The sequence below is a fragment of the Strongylocentrotus purpuratus genome, unplaced genomic scaffold (assembly GCF_000002235.5).
Source record: "Strongylocentrotus purpuratus isolate Spur 01 unplaced genomic scaffold, Spur_5.0 spur5_scaffold_7, whole genome shotgun sequence".
NCBI lineage: Eukaryota > Metazoa > Echinodermata > Echinoidea > Camarodonta > Strongylocentrotidae > Strongylocentrotus > Strongylocentrotus purpuratus.
The window spans coordinates 1,885,001-1,905,890 of record NW_022145613.1 but is presented as its reverse complement, the minus strand read 5'-3'; the positions used below and the strand labels follow the sequence as shown (position 1 = coordinate 1,905,890).

At 37.0% G+C, this 20,890-nt stretch overlaps 1 protein-coding gene across 1 annotated transcript in view; it reads right to left on the bottom strand.

Annotated features, from left to right (window-relative positions):
• Nucleotides 1–19,449, bottom strand: part of LOC589748 (E3 ubiquitin-protein ligase UBR5) — a 38,964-nt gene extending 19,515 nt beyond the window's left edge. The window contains 29 exon segments of the mRNA XM_030974357.1: nucleotides 743–866; nucleotides 1,604–1,710; nucleotides 2,133–2,279; nucleotides 2,624–2,715; nucleotides 3,099–3,235; nucleotides 3,274–3,410; nucleotides 3,985–4,207; nucleotides 4,640–4,806; nucleotides 5,356–5,494; nucleotides 6,006–6,134; nucleotides 7,809–7,890; nucleotides 8,260–8,457; nucleotides 8,827–8,981; nucleotides 9,393–9,504; nucleotides 9,824–9,940; nucleotides 10,312–10,442; nucleotides 10,668–11,055; nucleotides 11,449–11,560; nucleotides 11,928–12,085; nucleotides 12,669–12,779; nucleotides 13,409–13,531; nucleotides 13,931–14,148; nucleotides 14,471–14,705; nucleotides 15,215–15,452; nucleotides 16,095–16,235; nucleotides 16,593–16,675; nucleotides 17,246–17,327; nucleotides 17,844–17,888; nucleotides 19,264–19,449. Of these exon segments, the coding sequence (XP_030830217.1) occupies nucleotides 743–866; nucleotides 1,604–1,710; nucleotides 2,133–2,279; nucleotides 2,624–2,715; nucleotides 3,099–3,235; nucleotides 3,274–3,410; nucleotides 3,985–4,207; nucleotides 4,640–4,806; nucleotides 5,356–5,494; nucleotides 6,006–6,134; nucleotides 7,809–7,890; nucleotides 8,260–8,457; nucleotides 8,827–8,981; nucleotides 9,393–9,504; nucleotides 9,824–9,940; nucleotides 10,312–10,442; nucleotides 10,668–11,055; nucleotides 11,449–11,560; nucleotides 11,928–12,085; nucleotides 12,669–12,779; nucleotides 13,409–13,531; nucleotides 13,931–14,148; nucleotides 14,471–14,705; nucleotides 15,215–15,452; nucleotides 16,095–16,235; nucleotides 16,593–16,675; nucleotides 17,246–17,327; nucleotides 17,844–17,888; nucleotides 19,264–19,343 (4,211 nt within the window). The 5' untranslated portion in view covers nucleotides 19,344–19,449.
• Nucleotides 19,450–20,890: the final 1,441 nt, after the last annotated feature.

The window sequence follows — 20,890 nt, the reverse complement described above, 5'->3', positions numbered from 1 at the left end:
CTCACTGTCAAGCAACTGCCAGTTTCAGTAGCTTTGATCAATTGTGACTCATTATTGTTTTCATGATAGAGGGCGCAATCAAGGACATCTGAAAGATTTGTTACCTCTCTACAGACCCTTCATTGTAATGATGCACCTAGAAAACACATATTCCCCAAAAGGCATGACCACACCATTTACTTTGATATACAATAAAAACATTTGCAAATCCTTATGCACTTTATCAAGGAATTAGAGTGCTATGAAACTAATATCGAACAACAGCTAGAAAATATCTGTCCAAAACAATGAAAGATCTCACATAAATTATTATTATTGTTATTGAATTGAATTGAGAATGGTTTTATTGAAAATAAAAGAACAACAATGCATTGCTGCCTAAATGGCCGAATTGGGCAATGTTTTACAAATGTAAAATACAATGTATCAAAACATTCATATCAAATGACATCAAAAGTAATGAACTGAATGTGAATGAGTAAAATTGTATAAAATAATATTTAACTTAAAAATTCTTATTTCTTATATGATCTCCTTAACTCTTTTTATATAAAAAGGAGATAAGTCAAGAAGAACACGATGATGGTGTACAGTAAAGAAAGAAAAGAAAAGAGGATGGTAAGATTAAGAAGAAGATGAAGAGGAAGAAGAAGAGGAAAAAGTAGAAGAGAAGGAGGAGAAAGAAGAAGAAGAAGAAGAAGATTCAAGTGGATCGGATAAAAGGGGAGATGGTGTGACTCACTTCTTCTTGTCCTGACATCCATTGAGTATCATAGCACTGACGGCTTGCCATTCCTGTAAGATACTCTCAAGGGCATGACGACTGAATCGAGGTGGCTCGAGGTTATGATCAGGCATGTCAATGTCTGCAAGGAAAACAAACGGTGACAAATTAATGATAGTAATAATATGCTGTTCTGGTAAAGCGCATATCACATGATAAAACATATCTATACATTTCCAAAGGACTTTGGATATTATTACCCCAGCTTTAACTCTGGTACCCACTTAATTACTATACCTGGGTCGAGTGTGGCAAAGGTAGATTAATGTCTTGCCAAAGGACATTAAGGCCGCAGTGTGATTTGAACCCTGTACCTTGTGATTCACAGGCCAGAGAATTATCCACAAGACCACATCACCTCTACATTCATAGAAATACTGTATACATTTGTTTAATACTGTATACATGTAATGGTCATTTTTATTTTCTTCCTGTAAGGGACATGGAAAAATTCTGAAATCAAATTGTACTGTAATCAAAATTAAATCAAAATGTAACCAAATTAAACATGAAGAGAAAAAAAATTGAAAGCTAGTTATGACTATAATAATAACAATTGATATCCAGCGAAAAAAAAAACCCTTTGAATTACATAAATGTTTCGTTATAGTATTTATCATAATAAGGTGTAGAAAACAAGATCCAATAACAAAGGAAAATCTTGTTAATTGATAATCTCGCTGCTTCATTTTCAACAAATGCTTTTTCTTACATTTCAAAATAAGTTTATTACAATCTACTACAGCAGATTTATAAAATATAAATTAGTGCATTTTAAAAGTGATAAGAAAATCTGAGAAGGGTTTATAAAGCTCCTACCTGATTCATTCTTACGAGAGAGTCTGCTCCTTGACTGACGATACTGTCTCTGTTCTACAGTCTGACGAGCCACTGTCTGAGCTAAGAACAGCAGGATGTGATCTCCTCTAAAAATAAGAAGACAAATTATATATAAGTAGATCGTAAAGTAGACTGGTTGTTCTACTAGTGGTTTTAGAATAGACGATCCTATGGTTGCTTCTAAGTCTGTGTCCTTGGGTTTTAATCTCATGTACAAGGACCTTCCATAAACCTTGAATTCAAATGTCTCCCGGTTTCTTATGAACATACATTTAGTGGATAAGGGTTAAGTACAAATATGTGTGGCAAAAGGGCTAAAAAAACAGCATTTTGTTCATAGATACACTGCACAACGACATAATGGCAAACGCATATATTGATATACAGACAAAAGACATCAGAAATGTTAGGTCAGAGAGAGAAAGAGGGGGGGGGGAGAAAATGCAAGAGAGGTACATTTGGAATGAATGATTGGGATGAGAGGTGGGGTAAGTAAAAGAATGCTTACCTGCTATTAGGTATAGTGACCAAGTTGGTTTCATTGATAAGCCTATCAAGAAGTTCCATACGAGTGAAGATCTGTCCTGCAATCAGAGCTTTGCATTCACATTTCTCCCAGCAGTCACAGTAAGCCGTTGGGGATGTACGCTTCAATCTGTCAAACAGGTGCAAGGGTTTATTTAATCTCTGTATATTACTAATTTAAAGCTAACCATGGTAATATTATGTTTTGTATATGCCCAGACTTCCCACATATGTACCTTTTTATACAAATTTGAAGTGGTGTGTTGTAATGGGAAATCTGAAATACTGAAGTTGTCTCTGTCCAGTTGACCTCATTATCATGGGATTGTGAGACTGGATGTAACCATTGAAAGTTGTAAGTGCGCTTTTAGAAGCAACTATTGCTGAAAGATTTTGATGAAAATATCTTCGTTTAAAAGTTATGTGATGCCCCCAAGGTATGAAATTGTAAGAATACTATGATGAATAACTTACTTGCAGTCATGTCCTTTGTGGCAGATCCTGGCACACTCTGTACAGCAGCACAGTGGTCCTAGCAGACCACAGGTCCTACACTCAAAGATGTCCTGAGGGGAATGAAGCACATCATAACAATAAGGAATCAGTGATACCTGCACATTGTATTACACTAAATGTTATAGAGAGAAATCACGGCACATATGCAAATGAAACATGACAACTTTCTCAATTTTCTTTGAGTTTCAATTCCTATTTCAAGTATAATGGAACATTCAAACTGCTACTGTCAATATCACTCTTTAGCAAATGATGACAGAGGTGATGACAGTTGTGGCAGAAGCAGCTTCAACACATATGAACCAATATTTTCAGACTTTTTCATATGTTACCAGACATTTTGTAAATAGAAATGTCTAGATTGATAATGCTAGTTTATTATTGCTTCCTGGGAAGCTTATTAGGGAATTCCATCAATTTTAAGTAATTGTACCTGATTGATATGCTCAGTCCCAGTCCATGTGAAGCTACAGGTATCGTTACAACACAGTACATAGAGAGGTGATGAATCAGGATGACTACCAGGGGGAACACCATAGATTCAAACAGCTCCTTGTTAAAGCTAGCTGGCTGCTCTTCCCTCTTGTGGCTACCTCCCCCACCCCCACCCTGGCTGGTAGATTGAGTACGTGCAAGGGGCCGGCGGCGTGAAGCTAGGTTCTCGGTGGTGTCGAAGATGGTCAGGGCCACAGAGTAAGCTCTGATCTTGACGGCTGACATGAAAGGTGTATTGCCATGAGAGTCCCTGCAGTCATTGACAGAACATTAAACAAAACTAGTTACCTATTTATTCTTAATATAGCATTTCTAAAAACTAGTTTTGCAACCATTTACCGACATATCAAGGAAACAATCAATCACTCTACTTCCAAGCCCCTTTTTCTTTACTTATATGAATTTCCTAATGTTTCTTGGTACGAATATCAGTTACTACCAGAACCAAAAAAAAAAAAATGAGACAGTGACATCTGCTTGGTAAACAATTACTTCTAAAATACCACAATAGATCAAGACATCTACTTTTACAAAATCAATACTAGAAAGCTCCATCTATATCACCTACAACAATAAATTTGAGTAGAAAACAGGAAGTCTAGCTAACAAAAATAACCACATTATCATTTCTAATGATACAAAGAAATAAATTGACAACCTGGACCACTTCAAAGCTTCACTCAAAACTCACATCTTCCTTCAGACATTTAAATTCTAACTTTATTGAAAGAGCTAGCGCCTTTGAATGTTTTTTTTTTAAACAGATATATGGCGCCATACAAATGCTGTGAATCATTATCATCATCATCATCAAGGGTGCTTACTTTGCAGACAAGAAGTCTGGTAGCTTTTCAGTGAGAGCTGCAGCCTCACAGAGCAGCCGTAGGATGCTATGAGCATTGCTTCTACGTTCCTCTGGTGTCAGGGCTACTGCTTGGTTGTAAGACATACTGGTCGCTAAGGATGGTGGGTTGCTAGCCAGAGAGCTGGATGATCCGCCTACCGTTGCTGAGGTGCTTCCAAGGCTCAGATTATCCTCTTCTTGGTCTATACAATCAAAACATTGAATTACATCTTTCAGAATACTGGGGTGAATCAAAGGTGGTTTATTACATCTTCAGCTATCCATTTTTCTTCATATTTTTGCCAATCATTATTCTAATCAAAGAAATATCCATGAACAATGATTAAAAAGTTTGAATATAATGACTACAAAAAATGTGAAAAACAATCTCTCACTTCAGTAAATGTGTTACTATGGAAAGCTTTTGTGTTTCTGCACATTCCACACATTCCAAGATAATGTTCCTTTTAAACTGGAAACGGTTATCTCTTGTGCAATCTTTAGGTTCCAAGTTTGTCTCCAAAACGGTTCTTGAAATATAGCAATGAAGATATTGTGAAATGGGAAAAAATCCCCATAATACTGTAACCAAATTATTTTTCAGCAGCCCAATATTTATTGTCTGGTAATCTTACCCATATATAGCCCTGATGGTTCTGGAGGCCAGCTGAGTGTAGGTATTGGTGCCGTGGGGAGTGGAGATGAAGCAGAGTCTCGACCATCATCACCTGGTAAACTACTAGGTCCAGCTGGTTGGGCAGAGCTGCTGCTACTACGACCCATTACATCCCGCATAGCCATACTAAAATACACACAATAGAGGTGGAAATAAGTTGATGTTGTTCACAATGTTAACATGATATATTCCAATATCCTATTAAGGAACAACATCGTCCAAACTACCCTTCCTATTGCTCTCTGCTATGCCACAAAACTGCTTGCTCACTTGTTATGGTACTATACACACTGTAGCAACACAAGTCATGGGGTGTGCTATGATACATGTATCTTGCATGCCTTATGAACTAAACTCTTCAATTTGTTAAATAGGTGCTATTGCATTAGTATAACTCTTACATATTTTAATTTGCTGTAATTTTTTTAGAGTTTAGAGTAGGTCATATTGATTTAATTTCTTGTTTACTTGTTTGAATTTCCTGGAAAAACCATCCTGATTATTATTTTACCATGTAAATACTATGTAATGTATGTCTTCTGTTTTATCTATGTTATGAAGGGCCCCAAAGTATAACAGTATTTTAACTACCGATGAGGCTACCCTGTTGAAATAATACCAAATAAATAATTTGTCAACAATTTCATCACGTCTTACTTGCGAATGGTGACTTACCTGTGTGCACTAGGTCCGCTACTTGAAGCCATAGCAGCTCCTGCTATAGCATTGCTGAGAGTGTGAAGGGCGTTACATAACATCTTAGCTCGGCTGCTCACTTCAGACGTCAACGTAGCTAGGCTACTCGATTCTGCTCCTGTCATAGGTAAAAGTTTATAAGCATTAATATGAAGGATACTTTATTTATTCAATTCATTCATTCATTTATTCAATCTATCAATCACTCATTCATTCATTCAACATTTATTATTCATTTATTCATTATAATTCATTTATTATTCATTATTTAATTATTCATATATTCATTTATCTAGTCATTGTATACAGCAATAGATCCATAACAAATCAACATTGCCTGAAACAGGTACTTGTCAGAAGAATAGTTTTCTCACTTATAAGGCACACTGCATTACTGAAAGAAATTCTCCATGTATTGCATTGGAAATTACACTAAAGAATAGCCATAGTATTGTCAGCATCACATTGGTGAATTAGTTATTGGACTCATATGAGAGTGGAAAACAAAATAGTACCACAAGCATGAAAGATATTCCTCCTTCCATTGTACTTCTCTTCACTACATTCAGATCTGAATACCATAGGTGTTTATCAAAACAGCAATGCATAACGTATGAGTATCTTCTTACCAGTTGATGAGTTGTTGGTTTGATTAGAGAGTGGTCTGCATAGACTGACACAAGCATGGAAGATGTTTCTCCCTCCGTCACATCTCTCTTCAACAAGATGCTGAAGCTTCTGCTCCTTCACTAGTGGATCTAGAAAACAAACAACAATCATCAGAATCTTTCTTTAAAGCCCCACTACACTACTTATAGCTACTTGCGCCATCTATATAGCAAACAATGCCTAATCGGTGCCTGTTGTTCCCCCATGATCCCCTTTTTCTTATGTTAATAGAGAGCTGATTTGATGAGATAACCACCTGTCAGTGACCATGCAGGAAGGTCTAATCCCCCTGGCCAAACTAGAGCAGACGGGCTTTAAATTACTACCTTAAATGGTCTAAATAAAGTTTGAGATAAGTTGCAGCAAGTCATGTAATAGTAGGTTGACTTTTAATTGAAACTTAGTGCCTTTCTACAGTACTCACTAAGTATGAAACAGTTTTCAACTTATTTTTTTGATCTTCCTTTTCTTCATATCCTATACATTAACCCTTACTGTACTGGGGGGGGGGGGGGCCTGGGAGGCCCCCCCCCTCGACATTTTCGGAGATCGTGCCGCAACCGCTTGGAATTTTGAATTGTCGTTTCATGACTTTTTTCCCTCAAGTCTTGCGCACATTTTGATACCATTTTCGTCAAAATCAGATATACCTGTAAGGTGTTACATAACAATTAGTATGCGCATGTCAATCAAAAAAGTGCTATAATTGCATATATTCATGTACAAGCAGAAATGTGAAGATATGAATTGATATAAAATTGCTTTTATATGTTTCTCAGAGTAACTTGATGTATTCCAGAACAAAAGAATACATTAGAAATAAAACAATAGATATAATAAGAAATAAAAAACAATAAAATACATAAGAAAATAAATAGTAGAAAATCGCATCAAATTTGCATAAATTATCATTATTAATTACATGTACATCAAATAACTATTTTGTGTTAGAAAAGAAGTTTCATATGAATAATGAGTTTCAACATTCAAAAAGTGGAGTCTGACAATTTTTGTAATGATTCTAGTTCCCTAAATATAGTTCCTGATTTGATAGTCATGAATGCGTAATTTGCATATTCATAATTTATGCAAATTAACCTATGCATTTTCAAATATCATGAAAATAATGAAACCTCATGAATTTGAGATGAAGGAAACATTAATTCAATACATTTTCAAGATTCTTCACAAGTCTACGGACAAATATGTAGCATTTTCTGTAAAATGCATAAAATTAGCATTTTGCATAATTAATTAGGCTATAACGACAAAAATTTGCATATTAGGAAAAAACTAATTATACCATCTTGTTCCTTACGTAAATATCTACAAATATGCAAATTTTCGTGTTCATCGGACATTCGACGACCGAGATCATAGGGGGGGGGGGGGCCTCCCAGGCCCCCCCCCCCCCCCCCCCCCCAGTCAGAGGGTGCTCAAAATAGCCCAGTACAGTAAGGGTTAACAGGGTTTTAATGAGCGCATTTACAGGCAAAAGTCTGGAAAAAAAAGGTTCATAGAGGTCCACGGGGCAATTCCTGGGATGGTTGCAAAGAGGCGACTCTAACTTTGTTTCGCCTGTTTCGAAGATAACTTCTATACCTTTAACTGACACCTTTTCCATGTTTGTAGGGAAGTAATATTTGTTTCTACTTTATTAACTAAGAACAGAGAATACCAGAAATTTCAACTTGACTGAAATGAACTGAATGGAGAAGTCCTGAAAGAGATACAGCCAAATCTGTGTTGATGGGATTTCTTACTTGGTTCTAACTGAAGATTGCTGAGGAAGTGAGAGACTGCTTCATAATCACATCTCAGTACATGAGGCATTAACAGCTGGTTCTGTGTACAGAAAAGAAACAATAACAATTCAAAATAAACATTCAAAGTCCACAAAAATTCTAGTAGCCAAAACCAAAAGAGTTGACTATTGCTAGAATTGCTAGAATATGTCTCAATTATTGACAAACAAGTTTGTTTTTTTGGTTCATGTTGAACAGTTTTTCTCATTGAATCCTGTGGTAAAGTAACACAAAATTTGATGGTGTATCTGCTTCTTCTAAATTCTGATGTTTTCAAAATCATCTGATGATAGTAATGAAATGTTGACATTCATTGACCAGAGATGGGGAGAACAGGGGCGAGAGATAGAGAGACATCACAGGGAATGAGGGCAGAGAGAGAGAGAGAAAGAGAGAAGCATCAACATACCTCTATGGCCATGACCATGATAGCAGCTTTGTTCTTGATGTTAGTAGACTGTCCAGGATGAGGGAGATGGTGCACACCGATGCTCAGACTGCGTATGGGTGGAAGATCTACCCAGTTAGGATCTCTGATAGTCACAGTAGCAGTCTTAGCCAGGGGATACAAGGTGTTGTTCCCATCTTGGAGAAGAGTCACAGAATCCTGAATAAAACAAAGTTGGTTTAAAATCAATACTTGTATTTGTGATTGAGCAAAACTGTCTAATCTAAACCTTATTCACCATCTGAGATCAACTACAACAAGTCTCTGTATATACATTATGAGCAGTGGATATGAGATATACTTCAATTGTAGAACAAGACAATAGGTTTGCATACATTTTGCATAAATTCTCTTCAACATTTAAACAACGAGAAATATGTATCATTCTTTTCAAGAACTTTCAATACAAACCAAGTTGCAAAAAAAAAAATAGCATTGCAAGCCTATAATGATTCATGGTTGGGAAAAACACAAAATAAATATGAAATAAACCTGGAAAAGGTGTTGTCTCTTTGACACTATCCTTACCTTGCCAGGGTTGTGCAGTCTGATGTTATCAATGCTCTTTCCCATGAAAGCATTGGTGTCTGTAGGAAAGGGACTCTCTGTTGTAGGTCGACTGGAGCATAGCTCATAGAGCTGGTACAGGAGCTCTGATCTCACCTTGACAAGCACATGGACACCTGATAGAACAAAGACAACATCAAGATATTCACTCTTTGTAATCCAAGGTGTTTATAGTGTAACATACACAGCCTAATGTGTCAAGTTTGCTGATATGGACATCAGTACACACTCAAAAGTTTCATTGCATAGTGCATTAAAAATATGTGTTAAAATAAAAGAAACAAATTTACAACCATGTTTGAAGATTGGACCACTTGTGTCTACTTAAAAATAGTTGAATAAAAAAGGGATCTCTAGAATAATTTGAAAGCTGTAGATAAAACAGCTTTTTCAAGAACCCAAAATATGAAACACAAGCTCTACATTGAGTGGCAAACATACATTTAAAGATCATATTCAGCAGGTATACCTAATAGATTAAAGTGAGTGTACGTTCATTCAAGGATACAACTATGTCAATACTATACCTCTAAAATCAACAGACACAGCAAGGATCTGTCCACTTGAAGGGATATTGAGTTTCTTGGGTGTTCTCTGGAAACAATCTGGCACCTTTGGTCCTGAGCCCTGCTTCACAATCTAAAAAGAAATACAATCAAAATATATAATTGATGAGTCAGCTGGTGAAATCCCTTTTGGCAAGAGCAATTTCAGTTAAATATAATTATTATCATTATTATTATTATTATTAACAAACGTGATTTAAAATAGTTCTATGACGCATTCAAAATACACATGTCTCTTATCATTTCTAGGCTCCATGTCAAACTACTAATTTAAACCACTATGAGGATTTTTTTCACAATTCTCAATACAATTGTTATTCTTATTCATTGCAACCAAATAAATACTAGTTTCCTATGAGGTCTTGTAGTGATTGAGAAACTTTTGCAAGTACCTGAAGTTCATCTTTGCGAAGTAGTCTGCAGTCTTGTAGGAACGAATCAACATCCCCTGAAGACTCGGTGTTGGAATCTAGAGTGGGGAACTTCACTGCAGCATAAGCACCATCAACCTGAAACATCATTTGATAGCAAATAGAAATGAAAATAAATAATGATGTGTATTTTATCTATCTTAGCTGGATCTAGATTCACATGGTGAAGATCTAGTTCCTTGGGTTAATTAGTGGGAAAACAAAGTCAATTTTTTGTGGGTTTTTTTTAGTCAGTGATTTAAAAAAAACTCTTTGCTTATGCTCAGGTAAAAAATAATAAGAGTTGACAGATGCCAAACCTCTGAATTGTAATGGTAATTTTCAAAATTAAACTCTCTGTCCACAGTATTGACAGATCATATCATGACCAATTCCATGGAATTCGTCTTCCCAACAGAGGTCACATTTTGGTATCTCATTGCGATGGTGCTACTTAATAAAGTTCTTACCTTTAACACCTTTCCAATAGGAGCTGAGCGTATATCTTCTACAAAAACGACATCAGTCAGAGCCCACACCTCAATGTCATTCTTCTCTACTTCTCTAGCTGGAGACGACAGAGGGCGCTTTGATCCCCTCCCTAGGAATTGAAATGAATATGAAATTATGAATAAATTATATGAGACAAATCTATAATAAATTGTCAAAATCAGACCTTTAATCGTCTTACCTTTTGGTTTCATTAAAATCATGTTTTTGTATAGGCATGCATAAAAATTCCTCCTAATTAAGATGCATTCTTCTAGAAACAAAAGTACAAAAAGGGAAAAAAGAAAATGGCTCAAACATTATTTGACAGACTTACTGTGAGCAGCTGGACTTGATACGATGGATACATCACTACTGGTAGAAGCAGGTGAAGGTGGTGGTCCCATTTCTTGCTTCACATCTAGCCTATTAGCATCCGTCTTAGCATCTCCCTTAGCATCTGCTTTCCCCCCATCTCCCTTCATTTCCTCCTTGGTCTCACGGCTGGCCTGTGAGGTACCAGCGGAGGGTACAGCGGCACCGGCAGAGGTACCACTGGTGGTGGTGGTATCACCCAGGTCCAGGGAGGAGCGACGTATACGGAACCGGCAGGTGTCAGTCAGGTGCCAGGCGGTGTCCATTAGCTGGCCGACCCGTGGTGGGGCACTCTTTACGTTGAAGGCCAATGCACCACAGTGGTACATGGGGCAGCTACGCAGGCAAACCTACAGAGATAAATTCAAATTTGAAGTGAGCAAATTTCTTTTCAACGGTTTGGGTCAAATGGAGAAAAAACATGTAAATTAAGATTATGGCCCATTTTCTCTAGTGTCCTTTACTTTAATAGATAGGCCCACTCGGTCATATCTCTGATGTATTTCCAGAAAGAGCTCATAATTTTGTAATAAGTTTACTGATCAAAGTCATTAGACAGAGAGAGAGAGAGACAGACAGAAAAGGATGGAGAGAGAGAGAGAGAGAGATAAACAATAGAGAAAGGAAGGGAGAGGGGGGGAGGGGGAGAGGGAGAGGGAGAGGGAGGGGGAGGAAGGGGGGGGGGGGGGGGGAGGAAGGGGAAGAGGGAGGGAAAGAGGGAGGGGTCTATGGAGGTTCCTTACCTGTGTACCAGCAGTCAACAATGATGATGCCATAGCTTCACGTTTCTTAGCTCTAGCTCTATCTCTAGCCTTCTCCAACACCTTACTCCTCAGTGCCAATGGTAACACACCCCTGAAAACAAACACAAATAGCAATCATCAATTCATGCTTGGAATCCTTTTCTCATAATTCTGCACTATTGTACCCATGTAAAAATGATCCTACACGTTTACATAGCATAAGCATATAAAATTGAAATACAAAACAAAACAAAAATAGTTATCTACAATGATTCAACATGATCATTAATAAATTTAAGAACAGTCAGCATTTGAAAACTAGGAAGTGCATGTGTTTTGAAACATATTTACTCTTACACTTTTTCTTCTAGTCAAATCTATAACATCAGGAGATTTTGTACATCAAAGTTACAATCACTCCGATAGTTGAATCGTCCAAAACATGAAAACAAACTGAAGAGAAGAGTTCCTAGACTTACCACCAGTAGATGTGTCCAGACTCCATCCATGTGCAGGTGTACAAAGCACAGGTGTGAATGGACACAACTTTATCACAAGCAAACTCCTGATATAAAGTGGCTGGGTGCTCAAGTCTAGATGCTATGGGTGATAGAGTCTCATCTATCATTGTTGCAATCTGTTTGATAGGTAGAATAGTTTGTACGAAGAATTATTGATCCTTATCATATCAGACTAACCTTTCCTTGTAATATTCAAGCAGAGGAACCATTTTAACATAAATCTCAGGGGAAGGATCCTCGTCAATCTCTCATTAGCTTTACCAAGCTCTATTAATTTTACAGGCCTCTATCTGCAAAAGTCTGCATAATTTTAGGAGGCTGATAGCAAGAATTAAAATGTAAGGCATTGTAACTGGAAAACAAGGATTGCCTATAACTAGTATTTTCACATATCCTGCAACATAATCTTTAAAGTCCACTCCAAATTTTATTAAGTTTAACCGAAAATGAAAATTCTTTTTGCCCAATTGATCGTGAGCCCGGCAGCCACTGAGCAGCACCAGATCGACGTTGCTCTATCCCTTATTGTTGAATGCCAAACAAGGTAGCAGCAACTCCCGTCTTTTAATTTTGGTATGACGCGGCCAGGTTCGAACCGACGACCTCTCGGTTGTGAGGCGGACGCTTTACTGACTGAGCCAACACACCGGTATATACATATTGTTGGTTCTCTGTGAATAGATGTATTATGGCCCTTACCTTGCCAGACTCAGTGAGGATAGCTAACTTCTCAAAGCAGGTAGCTATCTGGGATATCTTCTCTCCTACTAGACCAAGGAATGGAACCTTAGGATGATGTACTCCAGTGTTCTATACATGGAAACAAAGCAGAAAAGAAAGAGAACCTTGGTGAAGTACAGTATTCTGACACATAAATAAAAGAGGCAGAATAGGTCCTAGCGGTCCTTTATCATCTTTATCATGATGCATAGCAACAGGTTGAGACGAATTCCAGCAAATAAGAGATTTGTAACAGCCTAATCACACAGGAGTAAAATTCTTTGAAGCTGATTAATTTAAAGAGCTTTAAATTAATCAGCTTTAGATACAAAATCATTGACACAGTAGGGCCATTGCGCATTAAATGCGCAATGGCCCTACTGAGCGTTTAAAGAGCAATGCCCGGTCTTGGCTCCGCCCAGTTAAGGACGTATATCCGTTCACACACAAAATGTCGCTATCTAGATACAAACTTTGTATCTGCAGCCTGCTATAAATTGCGACTTCGTATCGCTGCGAACATCGTATAAACGACGTTAAACAAAGGGAAAATTTACTTCAAAGCTGTTTAGTTAAACAGCTTTAAACTAATCAGCTGTAGACGCGATGAATTTTACCCCTGTGTGAAAAGGCTGTATTAAGTATAACAACAGTAATGTATTAAAATATTTTATGAATTCACCCCACTATGCACACTGCAATGCTTGATGTGTTCTTACCTCAGGATTCTTGTATGGTTCAGGTTCAGACCATTTCCATTGGTAGATATGACCATTCTGTCCTACAGCTATCAGCTCAGAATACATAGCACCAATGCTTACAAACCGTGGTGTGTCTTCACCCTAATAAAACAAAACAAGTTAAAAAACAGTGAAGAATAGGAATCAACTTTTTAAACATTTACTGCTTTCAAATTGACTGCTTCGAACATCAATAAACAAATTTTTAGTATTTGGGGTTTAAAACATGTCATGTACTGTTACATACAATTTTCATCAAGTCATATGAGCATATGAAAAATGCTTATTTACTGGCTCTAAATCTACCATTCAGGATTAATGCCAAAGTGATTAAATCAAAAAGTGGAAAATACTATCTTATGTGCACTACAATTTAGTTGCTGTGTAAATAGAAAGAAGGAAAGAAAGAAAGAAAGAAAAGAAGTGGGAAATGTCTTAGCCACACTACAATATATGTTGCTTTTTGTGAGGAGGGGGTGTCAATTTTTGTCAACAGCCCACCTTTTCTGCTGACCACCATTCCAAGTCCTCTCCAATGACCACCGGATTCTGGCTGTGTCCAGCTGCACCACCACGTCTGCTGTCCGATGTCCCTGCTGCCTCCGAGCTACCAGCTTTCATGTTACTAGCTCCTGATCCGGTATCACGCAGTACAATCTCAGGCCAGCGCCGCTCACGGCTACGTAGCAGAGGATCTCTCTCGGCATCGCGCTCACGATCTACATAGATATAAGGTAAACATTGGTGGACATCAGAGTTGCTTTGAATAAATGCAGACAATTATGAAAACAGGCTAATGAGTATAAGGATAATATTTATATTACATTATATGACACTATGAACTTTTGAACAAGAACAGCACTCTATCAATGATGCCAGCTCTTCCTACCGGTCTTTCTAAATAAAACATGCATCACTTCATTTTTAAGCAATCACAACAACTTGTATGTTTTGATACAGTTTTACGAGGAACATGGATATATCAAAAGACATCTCTGCCATATACCATATTCCTGCAAGAAAGATTTATTGATGGTTTACCTCTACTGCTGGAGCCTCTGGCTCTAGATCTTGATGGAGGAAGTCCAAGGAACTCCTCTGAGAACATGGCATCAGCATCAATGATGACACTAGGATGATCAGAATGGATGCCACCATCTAAGAGTGAGACCAAATCATCACCACCAGACAGGTAGGTATCATTATCATCAGGATCTTCACCATCTTCATCATCACGACTCAATAGGTTGTTCACAGCCAGGTTCACATCAAGGTTCTGTTCAAAGACAATGAAAACAAAGGTGTCACTATTACTGCAATCCTCATTATCATGGTTGTGAGGCTGTTGATAGCCTGGTTGTAATCAATCATTCAATCAGTTTAAGGGCTGAGCAACTGTAGTGAACAACCATCATCTAAAAAATGATTCAGCTTTTCCTTTTTTTTGTTTAACAAACAAACCCCAAACACAAACATAAAATTCAAGAAATGAGGAATTTGAAGTATCATATACAGTGGCAAAAACACTGTCTAAAGTTCTACTTAAATTCACTATTGTTAGTGGTTAGCTATGCTCTTCTTGGTTTATTTAAATCGTTGAATTTTACCTCCAAATTTCCAACCTTGTTCTTCCATAAACTTGCATGGAGGAAAGCTACTACAAGTCATGTCTGAAAATACGGCATTTACAAAAAGAGGAGAAAAACAAGATCTTCAGTCAATTTGTAGAGTTTAAACTAGTGTATTATCTATTTGTTGCCTTAGCATTTGTCCTACAATACTTACTGTCCTTTGGAGCTCTCTGATGATGACTGATCTGCTTTTGCCTTGTAGGACTACCTGTGCCTGGGACACTAATTCTTCAGGGACAACAGATGCTGGGACAACTGGCCTGGTACCCACTATGACGCCACCACGACCTCGAGAGTGAGCACGGATGACTCGGCCTCGGTTGCGGGATGCACTCGAGTTGTTGTTTGATGTTGTGCGGTTAGACGGGGTACGGCAGTTAGAGGACCATTTCCTAAAATTCAGGAAATTAAAAAAAAGTTTTAAAGAGGATTTTCAAAGAGATAAAAAGTCTCCAAAAAAAGTCTCAAATGCACGAGAGGTAGTAATGCACACGTTAAACACGTTAAAATTCTAAACAAACACACAAAGTAGCTTACCCTGGCTTGTCTTCTTTTAATTACCAGATAGGACATTGTACTTTTACATTCATTTAATCAATGCTGGGTGAAGAACACAAATTCTTTGAATTAAATCACTTATGCTTCTCTTTGATATCACAGAGTCAGAGAGAATGTCATCTTCAGGAAAACTTACAGGGCCCTGTCTTACAAAGAGTTGATATCAATAGCAACTTATTTGCAATTGATATCGATCGCAACTATGTACATAAGAGATACAGTATTGCTTGGAATAAAATTAACAGTCTCACACTGTGTCACGCGTGACTGCATGTATTGTTCCATAGACTTTGGTGTGACTTGGTGGTAATGTGTCTACTTTATTTCAAGCAATACTGTAGGTGACTGCAAACTTGCGATTGATTGGAGGACTTGCGAGTGATTTGGATCAATCGTAACTCTTTGTAAGACGGGGCAATGCTGGAATACAGTACATCCTCAAGAATTTTTGAAAGAGAAGATTTTTGAATTCCTACCCTGATGAAACTCCTGAGGGTTCATCAGCATTGATGAGCCATGGGTTAAGTGGATTGGTGGGCCTTGATGATGAAGATGACAATGAAGAAGAACGATTAGAAGATAACTGGGCAGATGATGTCCAACTCTTCTTGCTGCTGCTAAAGAAAAAAAAAGGAAAGAAGATAACATGTACATCTTACATGTAACACCTTTAATAAAAGGCACATCATATAATTATATGACGCTAAAGGAAAATTTATTTTCAAATGGCAATCTGAATCTTTTTTCCTATTTATATATTATGGCTGCTATTTTTAATATTTTTAATAATAATCCATAGTAATATAGTTATGAATCATGTCACTAATTAAAATATAAATATATCCGTAGTTCTCAGAAATCAAAATTATTGACACTGTTTTTTATTTTTTGTTTTTATTGAGTGCTTTCAAATCATGTTCTGGCAAGGGTGAATTTCATTAAATCAAATAAAAATTGAAGATCTGAAACCTTACCTCTTGGTGCTGTCATTCTTGCTTGGACCACTGTCTACTTTCTCAGGGTTGATAGAGAATCCCATGCGACATATACGTCCATCCTAAACAAGGAATCATACATACATACATGTAGGTGCATGTAACATTACAGTTCCATGTAAATACATGACAGAGGTAATATCATCTTTATAATCATCACCACCACCATCATCATCATCATTATCATCATCAACAGCATCATCACCATCACCATCACTGTCATCATCAACAGCATCATCATCATCATCATCACCAACATCATAATCATCATCATCATGTATTTGAACTACTTTCAGATGTAAGCATGGAGCTCTCTCTTATATAGCTCCATGATGTAAGTATACCAGGCTATATTTACATACATTGATTATCAGTCTTGTACAGTTTGATGGAATATCTGTGGATTGACAGAAAGAACAGTTCATGTACCCTATTTAAGTATAATTATCTTACTTCACAACTCTATATTTCAGACATTCAAGGTAAAATACACAATTTCAAAAGCTAAGTGAAAGTGCACAAGAGAGAGAGAGAGAGAGAGAGAGAGAGAGAGAGAGAGATAAACATATAGAAATATAGATAGACAAAAGAAGGCACAGATAGACAGGTAGAAGAGATGTCATCATACTTACCTCTAGAAGGAATGCAGCATGGTTTGGTCCTACAGTTATGCTTTTCACTGGAAGGTTCTTGAGGGGCAAAACTCCTGAAGCACTGAATAATTTAATTGGAAATTGATAAGATTAAATCACCATTATGCTGATCATGCAAGTGAGCAAATGTCTTTGTTAACAAGTACATAGACAGTCTTGACAGCCCAATTTGAGAGATAATAGCTTTTATAAAATAATGCTTTCTATTACAGGTGATATATATGTAGCCCGAAGTACAGAAAAAGAAAACATTGGAAAGATGCCAGATTATTATTTTGTGTTTAATTAAGTAATGACTGGCTCACTCGATCCCAAACCTAAATGGCATCATAGTGTAAAATAATTCTTGCCCATGTAAGAACGAATCTGATACATGAATCTAACTTCCAAAAGAAAATAATTCAGAATATCAAAGGTCAGTGTAACTTTGGAGTTAGGACCAATAATGAAAAAATGTACCCCTCCTCCATATCACTCACAAAGTCATAGCATCTAATAAACCCTGCACATTCAAGATAAACAGTCATTAGGATTTGTGTTTTTTTTACCAGAAGAGAATTTGTATACAAATACTTACCATGGTGCTGGTTGTTTATACAGCTTCTCAGATAACTCTCTCAATCTGTTGTAAAAAAGAAAGAAATAAAGGGCATGTAATGATCTTTCACTCATCTTTTAATTTCTTTTTTCTATTTCACATTTTGTTGAGAGAATGACGTGTGTGGGGTACTTGTACATTATATGCAATAAGGCTGTGCACAACAGTGTAATGAGGTACCCGGGTACACTCCCAGGCTTACAAGTCAATACTCAAACATTCGGACGTCATGTTTTTTATAATTTAAAAAAAAAAAAAATTGCCACCACCATACCACTGGAGCAGTATCCTTGTCTGCGCTTATGCAAATTTGCGTTATTCTAATAAAATAAAACAAGTAACACAATATATCCGTTCCTATTATTAATATGCCCATATTTTTTGTTGGGAAAAAACAAGTGAAAACTTGTGAGAAATGTCTAGTTTTTTAACACTTTTATTCACAAGTCTTGAAGTTGAAATGATGGACGTTCATGTCAAATATTCCGAACTGCATATTAAGTGAATAGTCTAGGTGTGCAGTGATGAGTTTGAGGGTCTTAGAATTGGTAGATACTCATGATAATATACGAGTCGGCAGTCAGGTTTGTGATGGTAGACATCTTGTTTATTCAACCACAACGGATACCGGATATTCAGATATCGCATATCGTAACATGCAGAAATGGGAACCTCTGACCTTTGTTTTTGCCATGTCAAAATGATTTTGTTCTTGTCTAAATTGACACACGTTTTGGCACATTTACTCTTTAGATAACAAGGATTAATATCAAAGTAAGTATTGGGGGAATTTAAAAGAAAATTCTTATCAATTTCAAATATCATTTAGGTGCCAGACATAGTCTAGAGCTCTCCACCATGCATAACGTTCATACTCGATTCAATTTCTTTCCCCTTTTCAGTTTTTCTTTCTTATCTTCAGCTTTCAGGATCAGTCAGCTGTTCTGTTAGAGTTGTATGGGTCTACATAAATGGTTATCCATCATCTAACTGCAACTCTTAATAAATACAAACTAAATTCTTGAACCATGAGATATGTTCCAACTTTTGTTTTGCCAAATTGTTTTTTTCAATCTCATTCTCATTTTGAAAAATGTTGGAGTTGGACACAATCACACTCACATAATGTTTTGATTCACGCAGCAAACCCTCCATTTGGAAGAATTGTAATGACTTACATAGACAGAAAAAACCTTAGAGGGAAAGAAACAGAAAAAGGTCGAACTAATCTGGACCCAAATTTCCCTAGTGCTTCGGCACTTCTTTGTCGAGTTTGAATCGGTCATAAATTACACGTCAGACAAAACGCAGATTAATACGCTTGGGACTACCCGCAAGTGGCGAAGTCTAACATCGTGCCATAGAAATGTCCGAGAAAATTGCATAAAAACAACCTTACCTGTCATTCAGTTGGTCTTCTGTACCAGGTAATGGATGAACGACAAAGTGAACAGTAGTCATCTTGGAATTTCGAGACATCTAAAACTACCAAAATGATAAATTTACGAATTTAACACCGAACAAATGTATCCGCATCGCATAATTACTTTTTTTTTTCTGCCATTAGCATGCGAAGTAACGGCGATATTCATTGGCTGTTTGGTAGCCGGATAGGAAGGTGCATTCGATTGGTGCATGCAGGCTATAGGAATAGAAGTTGTGGTAAAAAAAAGAGGATTTCTTATGATGGTGATTCTGACAATTAAAACAAAGACATTATCAAGAGTTATTATAAAAGTATGAAAAATTAACGTTAAAAAATGTAATCAGATACATAAATATGCATGCGGATAGAGAAATCGAATAATTTCGAATTTATTGAGATCCAAGTTTCCCGTAAGGATTTTTGTTAAATTGTCAAAATATAGATCTATATGCTATTTAATATAATGGCAATTTTAATAGTTTATCTAATTTAATTCAACTTCAAAAGAAAGTTAAAGTGTATGAAATTAATTATCTTTGTAACCTAGTTGTCTGAATGTCTTCATATTTCATTTAAGAACAAATATAACTTGAGGCTGCCGGTGGAAAAGGAAGGCCGGGACGAGAATTGGTCTAAAAAGCCAATTAGGTTTTGATGATGAAAAAAACTGTGATAATGATTGATTGATTGATTTTATTCGACAAGCTTCCAACCACTGGCGTACCTATGGGGGGGGGGGGCAGGGGGGCAGAGTGCCCCCCCCCCCTGACGGGCTCCAGGAGAAAAAAAGAAAAAGGGGAAAGAAAAGAAAAGAAAGGAAAAGGAAAGAAAAAAGGAAAAGGGAAGAAAAAAGGAAAGAAAGAGAAAAAAGGAAAAAAAGGAAAGAAAAAAGGAAGAAAAAGAGAAAAGGAAGAAAAAGGGGGAAAAAAAGGAAAGGAATAAAAATGGGGAAATTAAAAAAAAAAAAAAAAAAGACCATGGCCGTACGCACCAGGGGGGGGGGGGGGGCAGTTGACCCCAGATATTTTGAAAACGTACAGTTTTTTTCCTGAAAACGTAGTGTAGGCCTATACCAAATCCTTCAATTCTACTTTTGAAAATGCAAAAGTACCCTCATGACCAGTTCGGTCGCTCGAACTCCCTTCACTGCTTTTGCTTTTGAGATTCTTCGAAAACTTTTAACGCATCTTTCCCCCTCCCCCACCAGAAAAATATTCCGCATACGGCCCTGAAAAATTAAAACAAATGAAAATAGGAAAATATAAGTGATATAACAAATTTGAAACTCTTCGCTGGCGCGAACTGCTTGCTAGCCTATTTTGTATTAAATGTTTTCACTTGCTCGTCCCCCTGAAAAAAGAAAAGGATTAGTATTGCCTAGAATACAATTGTGCCTGCCCCGACGGGCCCCGACCTGCAACCATGGCAACAATAACACACAATATATGTACCAAATGTTACTAAAAGAGACTAATTCATTTTTCTCGCTCGTTACACTCGCTCACGAATAAAATGAATCAACATTGCTTTGGAAACAATTGTGCCCACCCTTGACCTGCAACAATATCATTAAAAATGGAAGAGTTTTTTCGCCCTCTCG